This window comes from Dermacentor silvarum, unplaced genomic scaffold, assembly GCF_013339745.2.
Source record: "Dermacentor silvarum isolate Dsil-2018 unplaced genomic scaffold, BIME_Dsil_1.4 Seq7607, whole genome shotgun sequence".
NCBI lineage: Eukaryota > Metazoa > Arthropoda > Arachnida > Ixodida > Ixodidae > Dermacentor > Dermacentor silvarum.
Window position 1 is genome coordinate 12,315 of NW_023606736.1, and position 22,820 is coordinate 35,134.

General features: G+C 47.4%; 2 protein-coding genes across 2 annotated transcripts; both read right to left on the minus strand.

Annotated features, from left to right (window-relative positions):
* Window positions 1–9,686: 9,686 nt before the first annotated feature.
* LOC125941973 (nuclear receptor corepressor 1-like) lies at window positions 9,687–15,764 on the minus strand. The gene is made up of 3 exons (XM_049659853.1): window positions 15,760–15,764; window positions 13,506–13,698; window positions 9,687–10,282 (listed from the first exon to the last, which is right to left on the minus strand). Exons 1-3 carry the CDS (start codon window positions 15,762–15,764, stop codon window positions 10,085–10,087), a joined length of 396 nt encoding a protein of 131 aa, XP_049515810.1. The 3' UTR covers window positions 9,687–10,084.
* A 258-nt stretch (window positions 15,765–16,022) lies between these two features.
* On the minus strand, window positions 16,023–21,667 carry LOC119435497 (uncharacterized). Its single transcript, XM_037702337.2, has 5 exons — window positions 21,305–21,667; window positions 20,893–20,957; window positions 20,359–20,545; window positions 19,551–19,666; window positions 16,023–16,195 (listed from the first exon to the last, which is right to left on the minus strand). Exons 2-5 carry the CDS (start codon window positions 20,942–20,944, stop codon window positions 16,038–16,040), a joined length of 513 nt encoding a protein of 170 aa, XP_037558265.1. The 5' UTR covers window positions 20,945–20,957; window positions 21,305–21,667; the 3' UTR covers window positions 16,023–16,037.
* Window positions 21,668–22,820: the final 1,153 nt, after the last annotated feature.

The window sequence follows — 22,820 nt, forward strand, 5'->3', positions numbered from 1 at the left end:
CACGTTAAAGAACCCCAGGTGGTCCAAATTTCCGGAGTCCCCCACTACGGCGTGCCTCATAATCAGCACTGGTTTTGGCACGTAAAACCCATAATTTATTTCAATTTTAAGCAGACATGGACAAGCGCTTTCCTCTTCGGCAAGTTTTCCTCCTGAGTAAAAACAAAGCAGCTAGGTCGAGGTGTACGTTTATTCCGTCGAAAACGCTTCTCGCATACGGCGTCTGCGGCGTCCTATCCATCGTCTGGTTCTTTACCCAGGATGAGTTTCCCCGAGAAACGTTGAGTGATCGTATATTGGCGCCAACGTCCTTGCTTTCCACCTTGACACAACATACGCCACCAACCACGTGGTGATGAACGCCCTTCTAGGCCGCGTTATCACTATCGCGTGAAACGCAAATGTCTCAACCCGATTCGGATGGCTGAAAAGCGGCCGGATGTTTCCGATAGCTTCGCGCGACGCAAATGTCGGTGCCGTCATCTGTTCTTCACTTCGCTGCTTACTCAACCGCGTCGCGTACATTGCTTTTTATAAAAAGCCACCGTTGAGATAACCTCTGACGATGTGAAAAGTAAATGATATTGACAACTATACGAACTCACCCGCGAAAAGTGGAAGAGGTCGCAGGAGGTTTGTAATGTTCAACCGTAGAGAGAGAAGTTCAAGAGCGGACACTGATACATAGCCCAGCGGCCTAATTGACTGCAGCGCACCAAACTTCGGCATTAATACCTGAATCACATTACCGGTTTCCGTATTGTGCGCGCGCGCGTTTTGAACGCTAGCTGGCTCGCGTTGCGCCAGTTGCGCCTCTGGGCGCAGCATTTTCTCGCTTCTGCTGCTCAAGCGCGTGCTGTCTTGGTGCGGAATCATTTTATTTAGTTAATATCATTGCGAACGATCTTTGGAAGCCTCCATCGTACCGGTGCGACGTGCAATTTCATAAATTAGACACAAGACGTCTTGTGCAATGAGTAAAAGTTTATTTCGTCTATACAAATGCTCGTTCCGGGCTTATTGTGCATTCATCCAAGCTTGTGGCACCAGTTAACAGCAGTACTTTCCGTACGAAGATCCACCGGTCGGCATCAGCTGACAGAAGTAAAGTACAAGTATGTGTCATTTTTTTATTTAGACATAGGAATACTGCGTGTAGACGCGAAACATACGAGAGTGGTAAATGGGTGGCATTAGAAACAAAAGCAGTTTGCTTTCACATACATGGCTCAGCACACGACCTGACTTCAAGGTCGTGTGCTGTTGCCGAATTCCGATTGCACTCGAGCCGTACAGGTAATGGTGACAGATTCTAATCGCACGTACCATAAAATGTCCTAGGACGTCAGAATTAGTTTGGAACAGGTACATTGGCAGATCGTAGCCGTGAATGAAGCGGTTGCTTGAAGGAAAGTATTGTCATTTTCATGTATCGCAAGCTTTGCGCAAGTTTTCGTGCGTATTATTCTAAATGTGCGACAAAGTTTTCAAACCCGATTTTCTTTGTCAATATACCCTATAAAACACCAACGGATTAATATGCCCGACTGACTCAGAACTGCGCTTATTAATCTTACTCGCACGAGCAGACTGACGAGGATTGACGGTCCATTGCACTCCGTACCATACCTCCTTGGCGAACTCCGACGCATAATAGTATTTGAATCGCGAGCTTTATTTGAAGCAAATGTAGAATCACGCACGCACACACACACGCACACACACGCATGCACGCACATGCACGCAGACAAACACGCATGCACGCGCACGCACACACATATGCGCACACGCACGCACACACGCACGCACGCACGCACGCACGCACGCACGCACGCACACACACACACACACACACACACACACACACACACACACACACCACACACACACACACACACACACACACACACACACACGCACGCACGCACGCACGCACGCACGCACACACAAACACACGCACATACAAATATAAAATACGCGTCCAAACTTTACGCCCACGCCAGCCGCATCTGCAGACTGCACTCTCTCCGGGTTTAACACGGAGAAAGGTGGCCTGGCAGCTGCAGTGGCGCCGCAGCGCGGCGGCTTCATGCGACATATCAAGCTCTCCCATAGATTAACTGCGGTAGGAGTTTCGTGATCAGAAACGTATAGAGGGACTATGCTGTTACCAACGCACTACTTTTTGGCCGCGAACGACGGCAGTGTTCGAAGTCGCTTTAGCGCTCACAGAATGACATGCTAATTTTGAAAATTATGCCGTTAACGTTGGTTTTTAACTATTCTGAATTAATAGTTTCGTGTTTACTTACGTTTGATGTTGCTTTCCGAGAGTAAGATCCCATATGTGCGAGCATGTGAGTTGTAATTCTGAAAACAGCACAGCTGCTCGCTAGACCGTTTTGAGGCACACAGTATCGTAGCTATATATACTAGCAGGGTTGCATCTTCTTCTGTGTCGCGTGTACGTTGGATGTCTTTCAAAGTTCTTCATTGGGCGTTTCTCAAAGGTTTGTTTTTATCTATGTCATGGTTTGTGTGGTCTCGTTCACTTGTTTCGCAGAATTTAGGTTAGTCTTGTGTGTATATTTCGAAATTTGACCCGTAGCCTCTACATATAAAATTTTCCACGCAAATTGACGAGATAATTATTCTTATACTTCCGAAGAACATCCAAAAAAGTCCGTCCAGCCCGAAGTAAAAAGAAAAAAAAAAAAAAACTCCCAAGACGCCACACAAAACTTCCGCCCGCACGGAGTAAACAATATACTCCGTTCATTCGGAGCACAATAAACTCCCAAGCGGAGGTCGCTAGAGGACAAACAATATACTCCCGCAGTGTAGTTCTATCAGCTGCATAAACTTAGACACATTCGCTTGCTAACTGAATTAACAAACATGGTGACAGCGCGCATAAGCAGGCATGAATATTTCACACTCGATGACCTCAGACAAGCACTGTCAAAGCGCTAGCATGAGCAGCACGCTGGGATCAGCGACCGAAGGTTCGTGCGGTCTACCGCCTCAACGGCCACTGAGCGGCCAAAGCACAGTGCTTACAAACGTCCGAGCCGTGTGGAGATCGCTGTGAAGATACGGTGCGTGCGACAATCCTCAGCCGCGCAACGTAAAAGTACACGCACTGTTGGCAGAGTAGAAGCCACACCTCCTCCCTCACGTGCTGCCCTCCCGCTTTCCTCCTTTCGCATGGGAGACTGAGTCGCCAGTTCCCCTTGCGCTCGGTCGCAAGATGCGCATTTAGTGCCGCAGCTGAACGTCGCCTCCCCACCCTCCCTCCCTCCCATCCCCCCCACCCCGGCCTTTGCACGACGGGGGACGTCGCGCTTGCTCTCCGCCGTGCGTTCGCTATCCGTGAAAGCACACATCCCTCGCGCACTTTCACTCGCACATACAGCAAATGGCGCGCGGTCTTTAAACTTTACACGGAACCTCACGGTGACGACGACGGCAGGAATGCGCTTTGAGTGTCCGTATAATTGCCATACACAGACGGGTCGCCGAACAGGCGAGCACTCACATGCGTTGCCAGCCTCACTGGCTTCGGTGGTGTTCTGGCGCATCACGCATGCATCTGACGCTTTATTGGCCTGTCCTAGGTAAAGCAAGAAAAAAACTGTCAAACTATAGGTTCATTTATACGGAAAAGTTTTTCATTGTAGTGGCAAAGACTAAAAAACAATAAAACAATGTTAACTTAATTTCAATTTTTTTTCGATGCTCGCAGCCGCTAACGGACGGCATTCATACTAGCGTGACTTATTTCCTGTTGCCAGTTTTCGCCGAGTGTCCCATCTTGTTGAATTTATTTCTCAGAGGTTCAACCTAGATTATTTCAAGCAAAGTCGTTTAAAAAATGATGGCTCAAAACGCAAGTCCCTCGACAAACCGAGATCGATGCAAATGCTATGAGCACGCCTTACGGGCAGAACTTTTTCATGTCCCCAAACGACGGGGAAACTGCGGCGATACACACGCCTCTTGGCAGCCATTGTACATGGCGCCCATTAGCACAATGTGCGCTGCTCATCGCACCACAAATAACGGCGCAAAACGTCTACATGGCGGCCCAGTGCCACGTCACGCAACGTCAAATTGACGTTTACGAAACGTCGCCCACCAGCGGCAACTGCCGCTCCGTCCTCCTCGCTTTCGCAGCACACTGGCCAACTGTTGCTGGATGACGTAAGAGGAACGTCGCCTCTAGGGGCGTGGCTTAGCGCTTGCTGCAGCTTCCCAGTTTCGGTTTCGCGCACTGATTGACGAAATTCGTCGGGCCACAGCTCCGCGGGTAAGCGCATTTTAACGCGATAGCGTTATGGGCCCCGGACACGGAGTAAGATAAACGGGAGCGCCGACTCAGCCGCCTCGCACCGCATTCGCTCCGGACAAACCGTGTAAAGGCCAACCTCCATGCAGCGAAAAGCGACGAACTTTCGGCGGCGGCCGCTCGGCGACGGCCGCCCGCCGCCTGACGTCAAAAGACTGTTCGCCGCCGATCCACTCTCCCCAGATATCCACTCTCCCAGCGAACCGCCGCCGCCGATGTCGTCGCGCGCCTCGGAGAGCGTGGACCAATCGGACCACAGCGCAGAGGTTGACTTCCGTCGATCGCCCGTCGACGGGAGTTTTTGTTGTTGACGCTTGGCTACTTTTCGGCTATTTCCTACCTTCGTTTCAAAAGCTTGTTTTCCAGCGCTGTTTCTCCTCCGTGTTGGTTGTTCTGCCTCAATGTTCTAGTGAATCCGCCTTTTGCATGTCCCGAGTGCGCATGCGCTGTACCCTAGCGGCGAGCGCCGAAAACGTTTTGTACGGTGTCGGCGGTTCGTGCAGCTGACGACGCACGCGTATGCAGCATAACCGTCGAGAACGCGAACTCTTTATTGTCGGCGCTGTGCCGGTCGACGACGCGGTATTTGCACTGTGTTTCGGTAGAAACTTCAGCTGTTCACAGCGATATTCGGTTAACGTCCGGTACATCACAATATATGCCGACACGACACCGATGTCGGCCAGAAGTCGACCTCACGCCCGCGCCAACGCTCGGCCGGCTGTAGTTGTGATACTGTGCCAGTGGGAGACCTATATTGTCATACAAGTATATGACGAAGAAGCGACCGACGACAGCGAGTGATCATAGTGTGATAAGCTTTCGTGCCGCCACCACCGACAAAACCAGTGTCCTGATCGCCGTGCAAGTGGCCGCCGAGTGAGAACATCGCACGACAACGTGAATATCCCGCAAATGCGCTCGTGTATGTATGTATTGACGCTCAAATTGAGTCGAAACGTGCTTCCGACGCTTATATGCACGATTTCCAGCCCTTTCCAGGCCTCCACATCAAGTTTAAGGCGGTGTCGATCTCGTTCAGGCAGCTAAATTAGGCCTAACACAGCCTACGAGTTCGTCCGCTACCGGCGGACCTAAAATATAGGATAAGCAAATACAACGAAGGAAACTGCTTATATAGTTCCGTACTGACCTTATCGACTTGAAGTGAACCACTCTTAGCATAGTACGATGCACACACAAGAGAGTGGGAAGGACAACACGGCGCAGTGCTAATACCGCGGTACAGGCACCGTTCTTGAACAAAGGCTGTCGGTCACAGTCGCCGGCACTTCCATGAACGAAGTGCAACTACGGATAGTGTATTTTTATGCTGCCAGATTTAGTAGTTATGAAAACACAGTTTGCCTCTTATGCTAAACAGGCAACAAGTCATGGCCCTTTCGATACTGCATCGTAAGCAACAACACCGCTCGTTGCCACACGAGTACGGCGGGCATCGGCATTTTCGCGTGCCAGTGCGGGTAGGTGGTCGTTGTCGCCGTTTTCGATGTGCCCGGGACGTTCAAGCCTTCTCGTCTCAGTGTGATCGCTTCTGATATGTGCATGAGAAGTGTTCATATATGCTTTGTAACATTTCCTCATTATTTCGTGTGAGCGGTGGCCGTAGCGGCCGATGTAAACAAATGCGCCGTTCTTGCGTTGCATAAATACTCTGGGCGCAGTTTCACCCCTTCGAAGAGCTATGGCCACTGTAGTGAAGATCCAGCTATAAAAGCAGTTTTATCATCCTATTAGCGTACGTTCACTGCAGGTCTAACAGTGGCAAATGCATGAACTCGGCTGCTATATACGATACGGCTAACCTCCGCTGAGCGGAATCAACCCAGCTTAAACTGTTGTGGGCAGGCTGGCGAGTGCTCACGTTCGTGCATTTCAGCTTCTAAGCATGTTTGGACTCATATTCGGTATGAATAAATATGAATAACAGTAATACAAGCGTAGGCGCTGTGTCAATCATGTTACGGTGCGATGTATTCGTTCAGAGGCACATCGCACGGTGACTGGTTTTGTCGGCGTAGCTGCACGAAATCCCGTCGTCATTAGGATGGATAGTGGGCGTGTTGGTTAAGCATGATCTGAAGTGAAGGCGCGAAAACGACGACGGACGGCGCCCTGTGTGTGTGTGTGCTCTCTCTTCGTTCGTTGTCGTTTTCGCGCCTTCACTTCAGATCACCCGTCGTCATATTTCGACGACTTGCAGTTGTAAGTCGCACCAGAGTCATTGCCGGCCTAGGCATCTGTCCAACAAGCGGCCACTCACACAAAACGAAAAATTACAACGACTGACAAATGCACAAACCCATTTCAGCTCGCTTTTTGCAGCGTGCCTCTGCGTTACCGCGGGGCCCCGAAGACGTACATATTGTTCTTGCGGAGCTCGCTAAAGTGGCGCCACAGCGCAATGCAAAAGGCGGATTCCTTACGCTTAGACACTCCTAATGCTAATGCATTAAAAATTGTGATCACTTCTATGCAAAAGAAATGCAAGCAGGGTGCCTCCGACAAGTCTGCAAAGGGTCTCCTCCTGCAGATCTCCTGCGGATCTGCTGACCTGTGGACATCTTGCCACACCGATTTGAAGCATGAGAACAATTACATACACGCTCTCTGCACTGCCGCAAATACACACACCTTGCGATCGGTGCTATCGCGCGGGATCGGCATGTTGGCTTGCCGAGTACGACCTAACCAAGCCAAGCTGCTGCCCAAAACGTGCACGCTGCCAAAAGACCTTTTGGACATGGATGCAAAACCGGGTGAGGATTCGCATACTCCGCTACTACACCGTTTCAGTAGTTCCTCTCAGCACTGTGGAAGCTACAGGCGTCCATGGCCAATTAGGAGAGCAAACACAACTTGAAGGTGTCCCTTTGGACATGTTTCTTAGGGGTGGGCAGCGCTACCCGGACGAAGGACAGAGGAAGAGACGATACGAGCGCTGCCCACCCCCTAAGAAACATCTTCAGTTACCAACTCGCCCAGCTTGCTGTGTTAATTCAGTCCCTTTGGAGCCTTGTCTGCTACCACTGCTGCGCAGGCAGCGTCGCCATCTACGAAGACTGCAACTTCGCAGCGAGATCAGCTGTTGTGACAGCAAAGGTGAATTTTACTACACCGAGGAGGGTTGCGGAGAATGAGGATTCAAAAGAAACGCTTGGTCAGCGTACAATATTGTGTGGGATGGGGTCACCAGATATCTCTCGGTCCCTCTTGTGGCACCTAAAATGCCTGCCCTGTGTCAAAAGGAACTAGGAAAAAACTAACTCACTTACTACATGCACTGTACTATCGCCGTCAAATGAAATGGAAAGCGCATGGCCGAAGTAAAACTGAAGGTGCACACCGTCCAGTCATCACTACTGACAGGCGCACATCCAGTTTGACCGCACTGCGATGATGCTCGCCCCTACACTGCATGCAATATTTTCGTTTCTGTAGTGGTTCTCTTTTATTTGAAAGCAAGAAAATTAGGGTTGGGCGAATATTTGGCATTAAACTATTTGATTGAATTATTCTCTATTTGTTATTCGTTTCGATTCGAATTATTCGGCGCTCCTGAATAGGCAGCCAGATCGCCGCTGCAAGACAGCAAAAGGATATGCTCATCCATTCCACTAATAAAAGCGTGTTGACGTAGTAAGCATTTGCTTATTGTTTTCTGGATACCTGATAATTCCGTTAATTCGGACATTTTTTTTTCCGCGGTCCCGTGAGATTCGAATTAACTAGGTTTTACTGCAATATGTGGTATAGTATACCATTTGAACTATTTGCTTTGAACCTCAATTTCACCATTTGCCCGTCCCTAAAGCAAATAAAAATAAAACAGAAGCTAAAACATTGTTGTATAGGGAGAGTATTATTGCACAGTGCGGCGGAACCGGATGTGCTATCGGAACCAAATGAAACGCGAACAGCGGTGCGCGTGGTAGAGTTTGCTCTATCTTAACAGTCGTCATTACAGATCGATTCGTTCATCCGGTTTGCCTGCAAGGGAAAATGATGCTCGCCCTACTATATTGTGATATTGCAGAGGATAACAAGACGAGTGCAACGCAGGCACATGAAGGCTTACCTCGCTCAGCCAATTGGCTACGGTCACGTTCGGTTTTCATTACTTATTGACCCTTTTCGCGGCGCTCCCGTGGGCGCTGCCATGTTTGATCACGTGGTGACGCGTCCATTGCTTGCCTCAGCCGCCTCCGTTGCCTCCGCGTTTACAATGCAAGCGCGTGACGTCGGTGTGGCGCAGCAAACCTCTGTTTCGACGCATATCGTAGACGGTGACTGTGTGCACGACACGAAGCTTTGGCCACAGCTTTAGAGGACATGCAAGTGCTTTTAGAGCTCATTACGCCTTGTCCAAACAGCACAAGCAGCGTATACGGAGCTTGTACTAAAAGCGGGGCTAGAAATGTATTCCAAGCTGTCTAAACTTTCCGCTTATGAATTAAATCGGGATCAGTGTGCTCTGCGTTCTTTATTTGGCAAACATTTTGGACCAGCCAGCTTGTCATATTTCTGACTCGGTAAAGTTTTCTCGGTGCAGCCACTATCTGATTGTTTATTTTCAGCGTAATCACTCACGTGTGTGCTCTGCTGCGATGAATTTGTTCTTGCTGTGCACAAAGGCTTGGAATTTAAATGTATACTTTGCCGTGGCTCGTAGCAAAGACGTATTATCGCTAGTCTCCCGCTTACTCTGTGGACCGTCACAAAACATTCAGCTTCCAACATTCGCGTCTTGTCGGTGCAGTCGCTGTCACTCATGCTTCGGCACATTGATTCAAGTGTGTGCCTATTCACTCACATGTTGGCGATAGGGTGGGCGTAAGTTTTCGTGCGAGTAAGGGTGGATGTGTGTAGATAACGTGCGGGAAACTTACTATGCCAGTAAGTGGCACTACTTCATTTTGTAACGAGCGGTACTCACTCCCAAGTGCCGACGTTCCGAAGTCCTTTCTTTGGAGGTTAGCTATACAGCGCAGGCGGATGAATTATATGTTTTTATCCTTGAGGAAAGCTGTGCAGCGCCAAGGGTGGCAACAAGACAGTCCTTAGGTAGCAGCGGCGACACAGGTTGATTCCATTCATTATGTGAATCTCTATTTTTGCAGCGAACTAGCGCGCACACGTCTTCCCTTTATTGTTACACATTTTGCACTATGAATTGGGCACAGTGCATTGGCGCACACCCAGTTGCATTTTCCGACAGCTGATCGTACAGTAGCAGGGCAGAAGCAGTAATGCTTTCGTATTCGTGCGCATTCGCTGAGGCAACGTATGGCGCACGGCCAAAAGCGCCATCTTGTTCCTCTAGAGCAAACTGCTCCCGCGAAAAGGGTCAATAGCGCTACCTTCTAACATTCCAACCCATCATTCCGCCTTGTGACGTGGTGTGATACGAGAGGCAGCGAACATTTCTCCGTGCACGTAGCTAGTACAGCCGCAGAAAGAAGCACGATAGAAGGAAGAGACGCCTCCATTGCTAGGTGACACTTGTCTGGGCAGAGCATGATACAGAAACTGAATAACGATTGTTATTCTGAAGTTCGCAGTACTGAAATATATTTACATTGACACTATGAGCAGTCAGCAGAGAATTTCTGAATTTCGTTAATGTGGTGTTCATAGTAACGAGGCTACACTGTATACAGAATTATTCAGCTCCAAGACAAGTGTGATGTAAGCAACAGTGCCATTTCCTTCCCCCTAAAAAGTGAAAGATGGTAAATGAGAGCCAAGAGCAGTCTCACCTTCTTCCATCTGCTTGCCTGATGGACTACAGGCACTTGCCGTGTCGCTACTACAGTGGTCTGCACCGTTGTCCTCCTCACAGCTCGTAGTTGTCTCGCCAGTGTCTTCATCGTCTGTCACTTGCCGCTTGCCGTCCTCCTTACCGCCTCGAGCCTACAAACAAAAGAACTTGGGAGTAAGTGCACAAGCTCGAACCAATTGTCCATTGTGTCAGCTCTACATGCACAATCAATGCACATGCAAATAGCAAGAGCTTGGAGAGAGCTTTCAGTGCAGTGGCCTTACGTCCCAATGCCAGGGGAAAGATTGCCATTTATGTAGAGTAATTTTGCAACCTTTATAGCAATGCATCTCGGCACGTAGCTCATTTTTGAGCACAGCCGTTGCTGGGGTCAAAAGAAGAGACTGCCCAGCACTACTGCCCACCATCAAGTGAAGAAATGTCCATATTACACAACCTGCCCCATAGTAGTCGCTCAAGAGGCAGCAGAGCAGACAAACTGTTAGACCACCGGTATTTGCCACAGACAATCCGCAGTTAATGCTACTGTTATGCAACAAAGCACAGAGCAGATAACCAGTAGGCTGGGTGCCAAGCGAAGAGAAACTTAGTCGTGTAATGATGAGAGCAAAGCATTACGCTATTAGTAGACTTCTGCTCAATGGTTAATTCGTCTCAGCAAAACAAGAACTTGTTTTATTATCTTGTGATGGCAATGACACTGGTTAAGATGGATCCGACAGTCACCATCATCAGCCTATATATATATATATCGACTACAGGACGAAGGCGAGAGCCCTGTGATCTCAAATTACCCCTGTCTTGCGCTAGCCGATTCCAGCTTGCGCCTGCAAATTTCGTAACTTCATCACCCCACCTAGTTTTCTGCCGTCCTCGACTGCGCTTCCCTTCTCTTCGTATCCATTCTGTAGCTCTAATGGTCCACCGGTTATCCATTCTACACGCATTACATGGCCTGCCCAGCTCCATTTTTCCCGTTCAACTAGAATATCGGTTATCCCCGTTTGTTCTCTGATCCACACTGCTCTCTTCCAGTCTCTTAACGTTAGGCCTAACATTTTTCGTTCCATCGCTCTTTCTGGGGCCCTTAACTTGTTCTCGAGCTCCTTTGTTAACCTCCAAGTTTCTGCCCCATATGTTAGTACGGGTAGAATGCAATGATTGTACACTTTTCTTTTCAACGACAGTGGTAAGCTCCCAGTCAGGATTTGGCAATGCCTGCCGTGTGCACTCTATCCCATTTTTTTTTATTCTGTAAATTTCTTTCTCGTGATCAGGGTGTCCCCTGTGAATAATTGACCTAGATAAACATACTCCTTTACAGACTCCAGAGGCTGACTGGCAATCCTGAATTCTTGTTCTCTTGCCAGGCTATTTAACATTATTTTTGTCTTCTGCATGTTAATCTTCAACCCCACTCTTACACTTTCTCGATTAAGGTCCTCAATCATTTGCTGTAATTCGTGCCCATTGTTGCTGAATAGGATAATGTCATCTGCAATACGCAGGTTGCTGAGATATTCGCCGTTGATCCTCACTCCTAAGCCTTCCCAGTCTAAGAGCTTGAATAATTCTAAGCATGCAGTGAATAGCATTGGAGATATTGTGTCTCCTTGCCTGACCCCTTTCGTGATAGGTATCTTTCTACTTTTCTCAACAGTAGGCTGTTGTAAATGTAGTGAACACTGTATGAACACTGTTTTTGTTTTTGTATCCGACTGCTATGCGCAGACAATACTCTTGGCAAAAAAAAAAGACGCATTATAACTGTGCAAGCACTGCAATCATTAATTATGAGCTGCCGTTTTCACTTGAATATGCTTTTAGAACAGGCTGAAAATGTTTTCTTGGCAGGAGATGGAGTATGTTCAACGCATTCACTGTCCCCTAAGCTCCACCACAAATGCTATAGTAGTGACTACTGAGGTCAGGAGTGAGTGTGCTGATCAGTCAAGTTCGAGTTATTCAACAAAGGCCATTTATCCCATTTGAGACAACAGACGTGCGCGCCCAAAGAAATGTATGGGTGCCGGCTGCAACCTTCGGTTGGAATCGAATTGACAAAAAAAAAAAAAAAAAAAATCAATAATCTGGAGCCAAATTATAGAAGTCTGCTTAACAGTTATTTACAGTTGGCTAGCACAATAAAGGGGTGATTCGAGATCACAGCGATACGCTTTTGTCTTGCTAGGGACAAAGTTACAAGTTAGCACACTATGTCGTCCCGTCTTTTCTGTCTATTTCTGCACTCTGCAATTCACCAAGATGATGAGGACTTGCCACACTGTTCATTGTTAGCCCACAAGTACAACGTAATTCAACTTTTACGTAGAGCTATACATGCCCAATTGTGTCAGAGAAGCTACGCAGATAAAGGACAGTGCACTTGTCAACTACGTGGGAGGAAAGAACATGTGTATAGATTGGGAAAAAAATTGTGGCTACAGAAGAATAACTGCCTGCATACTCGAGTGTTCTGCACACAGACAAGGTGTGTTCACATCATACTTCACGAGGTAGAGGAAGGAGCATTCAAACACTATATTTAAACACAGCAGCAGCCAAGAGTGAAACTAAAACTAACTGGCTGGAGGTTTATAACTTGGAGTAAATTGACTGAGCTCCCCCCCTCGCCCCCCCCCCCCCCCCAAACACTACAGCACATCACTTCAACTCAAACAGAGAGGACATGTACTTTCCTAGGTGGTGTTAAAACTTTCTGAAAGATTGCTAGGCTGGAATAATGTAACAAGGCATCTTTTGCTTTATTGTAGTATCATCCACCTATCACGCCAATTGATCTTTGAGATAATATTGCGTGTTGCAACTTGGACTTTTCAATAAATGTAAAAAGGAAGAGATTCCGATTTTAAAAATTGGCCCTAATCTGAAGAATGAAATGATGGCAATACAACGTACAAGGCACGCTAAAACAGACTGCCTAGAAATGTATTAGTACAGGAAATCATTTCAAGCACAGCTCATTATATAAATGCCACAAAGTTTTAGCAACTTTGGAGCATTTCGTGTACAGCATAAAATATGCTGTCCTGCAGCCAAACCACTGGATTGCGTCCACGTCTTCCCAGCACCCATTCCACACACACACACACCAAACAACGATATCCGACACACTTGCAAAGGGACATTTGCCTTAGGTTCACAGATGCGGAAGGTTTAGGCTCGAACAAGTCGCACCAATCTTCCAATGACAGAGGCCAACATCAAAGACCAAAACTGCCATACAGGCCTGCCACCACACAACACACACACACACACAGACACACACGCAGTGTAGGAGCTGTGATCGGCCACACGCCAGCAGCTCTGAGCCACGCACACACACGCACGCACCTCGCGGAACGTCCGCACAATCTCGTCGAGCCCCAGCTTTCGTTTGTAGTTGAAGTAGAAGTTCCGGCAACTGACTCCTTGGACTTGCTCTGACGACCGACGCCACGGCGGGCCAGTCCGTGCCGTACTCCCGAAGTCCGGCGCTTGGCCATCTCCATCTCTTCCTCGGTCCACCGGGAGCTGTCCCAGCCGTCTGCACATTGAACACAACAACATGTGCACGCTCAGTCACCAAGCTCGGAGATGAGAGCAAATCTTCGTGCCATGCAGATCACAGTCGCATTGCAATATCAGGTACGCCTAGGCACTGGGTGTCATAACCGTTGAGCAGCACAATCAGCATACGAAATGTTAGGTTATTGTACTCGCAAGGTCAGTATTATAGAAATGCAGCAAGACCTGCTTTGACCACTGCAGTGGGATGCTTCGATCGTATTGAAAGCCATTTTTCTCACATGTGCATCCCATAAAGAAGCGCTGCAAGCAATCTGTGACACGAAGCTTGACACTAAATATCATTTCAGCTGCAAAACAACAGTGCACGCCTCGTCTGAGACACTACTCTACAGTTGCACACTGTCTTTAGGACATCAGCGCAGTCACAAGCTGCTTGTGATTTTGCCCCTTGCACGCAGTACGTACAAGAGGCCTGCATATGAAATGATGGCCGAGGCACACAACGCATGCTTGGATTGCCGCTTGCAATGCTCGTTATGCTCAGTCCCACTGAAAGCATGTCCACTCAGTGTTGTCATCCAGAGGGCACACATAGGGGGACGGAGAGAGAGAGAGAGGCCTGCCACACCAGCTGTATCGCCTGTTTTCCGTGAAATCAACTGTACACAAAAACGACTCTGCAGTATTTGCTCTGCAGTGTTACTAAGAGAGTTACTTATCAGCTGGACACCCGCGCTTGATTATGTCGTTCATCAGTTTTAGTCTAGATTACCACCGCGCTCTTGAACAGATGCCCCATAATTTCTTGCAGCATCACTGTGCTCCCTTGACAGATATGGCATTGGCAAGGCAGTGAAATGTGCTTTGCATCATCATAGAAGGCTCAGTTACATTAAAAACGAGTTCTTTTGGTAATCATTTGCTCTTTTACTGCATTAATTGAAAACCTTCCAATATATCAATTCTTCAGGGGGGAAAGGTCATTTTGACTTCCAAATGTGAGCGACTGCTGTGCATATTTGGAGCTTGAAAACAGCTGCAGTTTCAAAGAAAGCAATTGCAATGGCAATTTGAATTGGAAAGGCAAAACTGTAGCATGAGTGCGAAGCCGAGAAAGTTGTGTGAAACGTACTTCGGGAAAAAAAACCACACAACAAACAGATGGCCAAGCTTGTAGACAACGTGCTTCGATTGCTATGATTGTACGTCCGTCTGTAAAAGCAAAGATAAAAGGAAGCGTGCTAGCAGTAGGACTATATATATATTTTTTTTCATTGCTTGGCAAAATCTACATTATAAATTGCATCAAATACTACTGCGGCAGCTGAACACTCATTTTACACGGGACAATGTAACAGCGTCACATACTGCAGCATTCACATGTCACCCTCAACTACCAATGACAACACTAAATGCCTCAGGAGATAGCTTGAACCAAGTTTGAATTTTCATTTGCATCGAGAACTTTACGTCCTAAGCAATCTCATAGGTTACTCGGAATGCTTTGCTTGTGCAATGTAAGCTTGGGCAGTAGTAAGTAGTTTGTACACTGAAGTCACCAGCAGTTTGTGTGTGAGTGAATGAAACCAAACCAAGAAATTTACATTTATAATGTTGCACTGGTGTTGCACAAGTGGATAATCTCATCTGGTGAGACTGTATGAGATAATTAAGAGGGCAAAAGAGGCAAAACAAAACATGCACTGATCCAAGAATCTTCGGGAGCCTCGATTGCAGCTGTCCTGCACATTCGTCTAGTTACTACATGTAATCTGCGCCTACACTTGCCGAGAGAAGCAAAAATTTAGCGCTGGCAAAGAAAATACTCACCCCAGTTGTCTTGAAGCACACAGCGTTCACCCTGGAGATAGATCTGGTGGCAGCCACACTTGCTGGAGAGCTTTAGAGCTATCTAGACATAACGACAATTGACGACCAGAAGATTCCAGTTCATTATCTATAAGGCAGCAGAATAGCTAGCATTCCAAATAAATTAGAAAATGCTGTGCTGCAATGTACAACGCTTCCGTCACTTATTTGATATCCGCCACCCTTATTTTGCTTGCCAAGCTCTCACGACATTACATCATCCACTATTCGTTTTTTTCCTTGTTTATAGTCATTTCTTCTTTTCCAATCAATTTTTAGCATTCATAGCACCTTGGTCCATACACAAGTGAAATGGAGTAGCAGAAAGCACTTATACTCGAACCACTCCCCAGCTAAATCTATCTATCAATGCATTACTGAGTATGTGGCAAAGACCACCCCACTGCTAGGGCAGCATGTCAGCAAATAGCACGACGATCAATTACAGCCGATAGAAATCGAGTGTGCTCTCAGCCCTGTGCCTTTTCATATAGTTGCCAGACGAGGCCCCACAGAAGGCACGAAAATGAGCAAAATAAGTGCGAGAACAATCCCCTTACCCTCCGACGGAGGATGAGGGTCCAGCTTTCTCGCTATCCTGTTGAAGCACGCCGAGCAGCATTTCTGGATTCCGGCTGGGATTTCTGAAAAGTCAAAAGCAAATGCGAGCTTGGAGAAACGCATGCACCGAGGCAGCCTGCTTGTTACTCGGACTATGCTTACCCGGAACGTGCTGAAAGGAGCAAGCACAAGACTCAGCAACAGCTTTTTTTATTTTGCTTAATGATCAATACTGATGCGAACTACTTAGGCTGGAAACAAAGTACAAAATTTGATCTCATTACTAAGAAAATGTGAAAACTAATAAGACTTCAAATATTGAGCATATAAAGCTGCATGACAGTGTTAATTTACTCATCTCCATCTTGGCATACAGTCATTTTTGCAGTATTCACGAAGTGCGCAACATGTCAATAGCAAAACTCTTCAATATAACGGGAACATAACCAGCATTTCTGGTCAGAAAGTCGCCAGAAATTTGCGTTCATAAACCTGACAAGTACCTGCTTCCACTTAACAGGTGCAGATGTGCTTCAGCTCACTGAAACTGCAGGAAAAGGTAACGCATTTACATAACCCCAGTGTGTGCAGACAGCTATCCCTTGCACAGTGGAGCTGCTAGTGCACTACATACTGCAATGACATAGCTGGAAAAGTCTCCTACGGCATGTCTCGTAGCAAAGCATATGACCTTTCTCAACTGATCATGCCTCTGAGTACCCTACACGATTTCGATGAACTGGCAAAACTTTCAGGAAAGCCCTGTAGGCTTTGCTTGCAGCTTTGTATAGAACTGTCAGTGCACTTACTCCATTTACTCGAATCTAACGCGCACTTTTTTTCCCGATAAAACAGGTCCGAAAATTGCGCGCGCATTAGAATCTAGTACGACCCTTAATCTGCGTTACCATATAGCCGTCGGCATTTCAAAATGGCCACCTCGCATGCGCGTTGAGCCTAGCTACTCTCGAGCCTAGCTACCGTAGCAACCTCCATGTGCTGCAGTACACGTGCTTAGCAATAGTTTACCGTCTGTCTTCACGTTCTCTGTGTCTACTAGATCAGCATGAAGTACTGAGTTCATCATGATGCCGCATTTAAAAGGAAAGTGATGATGTATGCGGAGACGGACGGAAATCGGGCCTTATCACGGACGTTCAGGACTGGCGCAAACAGAAGGAGAGGATTTTCGCCAGCAAAGCATGTGGAGCGGTTTCAGAGGACCGAAACAGGACGTAATCTGCGACGATCCACTTCCGCAGTTTCAGTGGACCGAAGCAGGACGTAATCTGCGACGATCCACTTCCGCGATACAATCGCCTTGGCCCTATCTTGAAAGCAATCTGCAACTGGGAAAGACAGTAGCACGCCGTGTTTTCGCCGCTTATAGGTCGCGTTGAAGCAAGAGGCATGACAGTACGAAGGTCAATTCACTTGCCGCGCTTCGTCACTCGAGCGTTTTGACAGTTCATTCCGTGGTCAACGAGCGAGATGTGTTCCATGTTTGCTTGTGCGCGCATGACACCGTGCTTGTTAATTATTTAGTAAGCGAATACACGACCTAGAGCACGGTGACAGTGACGGCAGAAATGCGCCAGAGTGTCCATTATAGCAATAAAATAGTAAAATCTGTTTTTGCAAATGAGAGAAAGCTGTATTTCTGTTTGAAAGCATGAGGTGCGCGGTACTGTAAAAGACTTTTTTTTTTTTGTCGCCACGGAAAACAAGTGCGCGTTACAATCGAGGGCGCGTTAGAAACGAGTAAATACGGTAACACCATCAGATGGCATAAAGCGAAAATTCTAACAGTGCAGACACAAGAGGGGGTGGGCAAAGGAATACAAGTTTACCACAATGTGGGACATTATCCATGCAGCAAAGAAAACTGTATGTTCAGTTGCTATAACCTTGGGTTAACATGCCAAATACACACCGGCACTGCAACAACAAGCAATGTCACTGGCTTCTTTCATGCCAAACAAGAAGCAAAGACAGCAGATCTTGGTAGCAAGAAATTACGGAGAATGATGCTGATACCAAGAAGCTAAATAGAAAGTGTACAACTCATACAGCTGTATTCACATAGGTGCCTGCACTAAAAAGTTTTCCTTTGGCTAGCACAGGCAGCATTCTCCCTCGTTTGAAGTAAACACTACCCTTCAACCAGAGTTCCTCAGCAAGTCACCAGCTTGCTGATGAGCTTATATTCACTAAAAGGCTCTAAAGTGAAGAGCCAATGCAATGAAGAGCAGATTCTAAGCCTGGGAGCGAAGGATGACGATGCCCTTCAGTTAAACGATGGTGTTGAAGTGGAAGTAATACAGAGTGCTGGGCAAAAGAAATGAAACCAATAATTTGGGGCATGTGCCAGACAAAGAAAAAAGTGGTGCCAACAGGTGAGCAAGTGCCCCTAACCATCAACTGTCTGTCACTCGTCCTGCCACCAGGGTTTGTACTGAACATTTGATTCAAAATTCCAAGGACAATTCAAAATTTCAAGGATGCCGAAGGCCAAAATTCAAGGAGGGGGAAAACACTGAAAAATAGTGAGCTAAGCAGCCGCTGAGTTGACACACGCTTCAAGCTCTTCAGATCACTTTTCCAAGTTGACTTTCCCATTGTAATGATGTTGACTGCCTTCTGGTATGGCAATTAGTAGTGTCAGACTTCGGCCAAAGATGCTCATCGTGTTAAACCCAAATGACTGAAACTTAGTTTCCACCAGGCATTTCTAGACACTATGGCTCGAAAATCTAGCCACAATGGCTGCGGTATGAACCGGCTAGTCAACCTACAAAATGGTGGCAGTTTGGTCGCCTGATCTGGCTTTGTGTAGCGCCATGATGGCAACGGTGATTTAAATATGCCTGTCGTTGGTGGCAGTGGACGTGCAACATTGCAATCGTTTATCGACACTTTCAGGGTTGTTTCGCAGTAGACAGCGTCCATGGCACAGCGTTATGTGGAAATTGTTATTTGGAATGCTGAAAAGCTGCCCCAACACCAGTTTTCAAGGAGTGCATTTATTTTTAAGGACATTCAGGACCCTTGAATCTATTTTTCCAAATTGGAGGGTGGTCAAGGATTTCGAGGTGTATGAACCCTGCCCGGTACCTTTTACTTTTACTGGCCCTGCTATAAACAGGCTGTTGTAAAACCGCTATTATCAATCTCCCCAACAACCTTGAGGGTCCACAACAACCTTGAGGGTGCTGACGACAGCCTTCAATCACGCTGACGACAGCCTTCATTCACACTTGAATATGACTGGAGCGACTGATGTTTAGGCAGGTTGGTTCCTCAAAGATTAAGTACTACTGGTAAAATCTAGAGAGTTGACTAAGGCACGAATGACAAAGTGCATGAAAACAGAGGCGTTACACTTGGCAGTCCTGAACTACAGATCTAAACGACAGCAATATGTGGAAGGAAACATACGTAGTTCCTTGCTGATAGACTCCTTGAGGTCCTTGTCCAACTCCGCCCACTTCGCAGGAAGTGGCCGTAGCCTCTTCATCTTGCGCTTGGGACTTTTGCATGTCGCTATTGGGCACCTGCACAGTTCACAAGGCAGAGCTTGCACTCAGGGAAGACTTAAACCTAGCCACCATGATTAACACGAAAGAAAAGCCAATCCATTGTTCTCCAGCCATGCAAAGCCGCACAAAGCATCGTGTACATGTGATTGTGCACCTGCTCATGTCAGATTCGGCACATGCCTGTCATACCAGTAAAGTCCACAAAGATTCACACCTTGATATAGTGAACACGGACATATCAAATTATCAGATATACAGTTACCGGCACTGCAAAGCTGTCCAAATAATCAAGCATATTCAAATTATCAATGGGCGACTGTAATGAGATGTGTTTTAGCAGAGTACTATGATGGGCGAGTTGGTGCATAGTTAATTCAAGATACTGTGGCGGAAAGTATACAACCCATGGAAAAAAAAGAACCACCAACTTGAACATGTGCAAGCACAGATTCTTACACAATGGTTTCTCTAGTTAAGGTTTAAAACATGATAACAAAGCCTTTGGAGCCATTTACACAAGATCTCCTGCAACCTGCACAGGCCTCCTGCTACACAGGCTAGAAAAAGAGTGCATAATGGTTTAAGTCCCCCCCACCCTTAACAATGAAAAGCCCAGCAAACCCAGACTGCATCGCATGGAAAGAGAACAGCAGCTGTGCCAAGGTATTGAGGTGGCCAGAAACCAAGAATGGGGAGAGCGGACGTACTGGGCAATGCGCTGGCGCACGGTCTTGAACCGACAGCTGACGCACACACGCGCATCCGGCACCAGGTCCGTGTCCTTGAGACCGTACATGTGGCAGTTTGCCTTGGTTAGGGGTCGCCACTGGCCACTTTTCTCCAAGCGACACTGGCACACCATGCACGGAAGTCCAGTCTCTCCTCCACCTCCTCCTGCACAACATCCAGGTTCGTGTGTCAACTCACACGCATAGCCTTTCACAGATCATTCTCAAGTGGTAGTACACAGACTCAGCAAAAATTCAGCATGCATCCTTTCCCTTTGGTATAAAGTCCAGGCTGTTCTCGTGTTAACATGAACCAAATAACCCAGCGACACAATATTCAGATGACACTCTTGTCTGAAGAAAGCATATTGCAATTATAATTCTCACCTCCCCACTTTCTTTTTCGTATGCTATTAATGCTTACTAGTGTCACAAGGTCAAAGCATTCTTGCATCCTTGCGCCAATTTAAGTCATCGCGGCTTCAAAGTGATGAGGTGAATATATGCACGAACCTTTACCCTCCGTTGAAGTAGCTGTACTGCTTTCAGAAACTTTCTCCAACATTGGCGTCTTCAAACTGGAAAGTGAACAAAACGAAATTACAATCGGGGTCATTTGCACTACTTTAACAGTGGCTACCATAAGTTCACTAAATGCCACAGCGAATAATCTCACATCAATTTAAGCCCAACAACACCCCTCCAAAAGTGAGCGAGGTAGCATTACAGGAAATTTACACTTTCAACTCTATAAAGTGGAACTGCGACTATTTTAACTTATGCATAAAACAGCATGATGAATTCAGGGATTCTGTATTTAATTTCTTCTTGCTCAGCTAGTCTTCTGCATAGCCAGACATTTTCTCTTTGTGGCATTTACAAGCAAACATTCAGGTTACCTTCAGAATGAAATAGGGAAACTCACCCATTAATGGTGTCCACAATGCATGGTGGCTTGCTGGCTTCCTCACCAATAGGGCCGTTGGCCTGAGGTTGTGTTGGAGGTGGTGTGGCCGTAGATGCCTGGCATGGAGACCCGCTCCTCGACGGTGCTGCCGCCGAGGGCGCAGCCTTGTCTTCGCTTCGGCCACCGCCATTGCTCTCCGTGGTGGGTGCAGTGGTGGTGGTAGTGGTTGCGGCAGCGGAGGCGCTGGTGGTGGTTGCTGCGGTGGCAGTAGTGGTGGTCGACGTTGCCGTAACGGTGGCGGTCGTCACGCCAGTGCTGGTCGTTGCAGCCGTAGAACTTGTGGCGGCGGCGGTGGTGGTAATGGTGGCTGTGGTGTTGGCAGTGGTGTGCTTGTGCTGCCACCACTGCTCGAAGGCAGGGGGTTGCGCACGGGCAATGAGCTTGTCACCGGCTGGGGCTGAGAGGCAGTGGAACGGGAGCCTTCACCATGGCTCTTGTGCGTTTCTTAACGTTGTGCTTGCGCAGCAGCTGCTTTGTAGTTCTCACTCTTCTTGGTCAGGTAGTAATACTGGACACAGTCTGCTACACTCTGCGCACACAGGGACGGGAGAGCGCCACACCTCAGAAGGCAGCCAATTGATTCCCCCCATTAACAAGTTCACTGCAAGCAACCCAGAATAGTATTACCCAGTTGGTATGTCTCCATCTCGTACAATTTCTCACATATTCATGGAGATAACAAAAAACTCAAGTTATTTTCTGAAGTATTTCCACGAGTTTCTACAGTACAAAAGGCAAACACTTGCACACAGTAAAGCAGCAACCAATTTTTGGTCACATACTAAACGAAATACCTGTGCTGGGAATTCAGAAAGATGGACATACCATACTGACACGAGTACATTATCTTTTTCCAGTGATCGGTTTTTTGCCAGCGAACGAATTTTAGCAAGAATGAAACAAACGATCAGGCAAAGCAAAACGAGCTTGTAAATTGAAACGGTGACTTCTCGTAAAGCTGGCAGCAGTAGTGCCACAGTCTCACCTTCCTCTCCAGGTAGGAGGCGATGACGCCGAAGTTCTTGGGTGCTGGAGGTACTTCTCACGGAAGATCTCTTTTTCCTGGTCGGTCCAGACGTTTTGCATCTGGCGATCCTTGTACTCGGCCGACAGGTCCTCCACCAGGCTATTGCGGTTCAGGTAGCGTGGACGCCGCGACCGCACGTCCACCAGGATCGGTGGCACCACTGCGTAGCTCCGCATCTTGCGATCCTCGTTCTGCACATACCCCACATTGCCCATGTCAGACCGTTTCCCTAATACACACTGGCAGATCTCACCACAATAGGCTCACCATCACCTGGTCATAACTAAACATAGCAATAAGCCTAAGCACCACTGGTGACCCATGAACAGAAAGTGACTCAGAAGGCAGCTTGTTAATGAACAGCTTTATGACCCAGAAGCATGCAGCAACATGTTCTACATAATTGTAGGTAGGTTTCCCGTGAGCTCAGAAAATAACCACATAACC

Excerpts from the sequence above, each read along its gene's own strand:
- LOC125941973 (XM_049659853.1), bottom strand. Across the intron at positions 10,283-13,505 it reads TTGTGCGGACGTTCCGCGAG|GCTCGAGGCGGTAAGGAGGA; the intron begins GTGCGTGCGTGT and ends TTTTGTTTGTAG.
- LOC119435497 (XM_037702337.2), bottom strand. The coding sequence starts at position 20,944 with ATGTTGGAGAAAGTTTCTGAAAGCAGTACAGCTACTTCAACGGAGGGT. Across the intron at positions 20,546-20,892 it reads TACTTCAACGGAGGGTAAAG|GAGGAGGTGGAGGAGAGACT; the intron begins GTTCGTGCATAT and ends GATGTTGTGCAG. Across the intron at positions 19,667-20,358 it reads GTGCGCCAGCGCATTGCCCA|GTGCCCAATAGCGACATGCA; the intron begins GTACGTCCGCTC and ends TGAACTGTGCAG.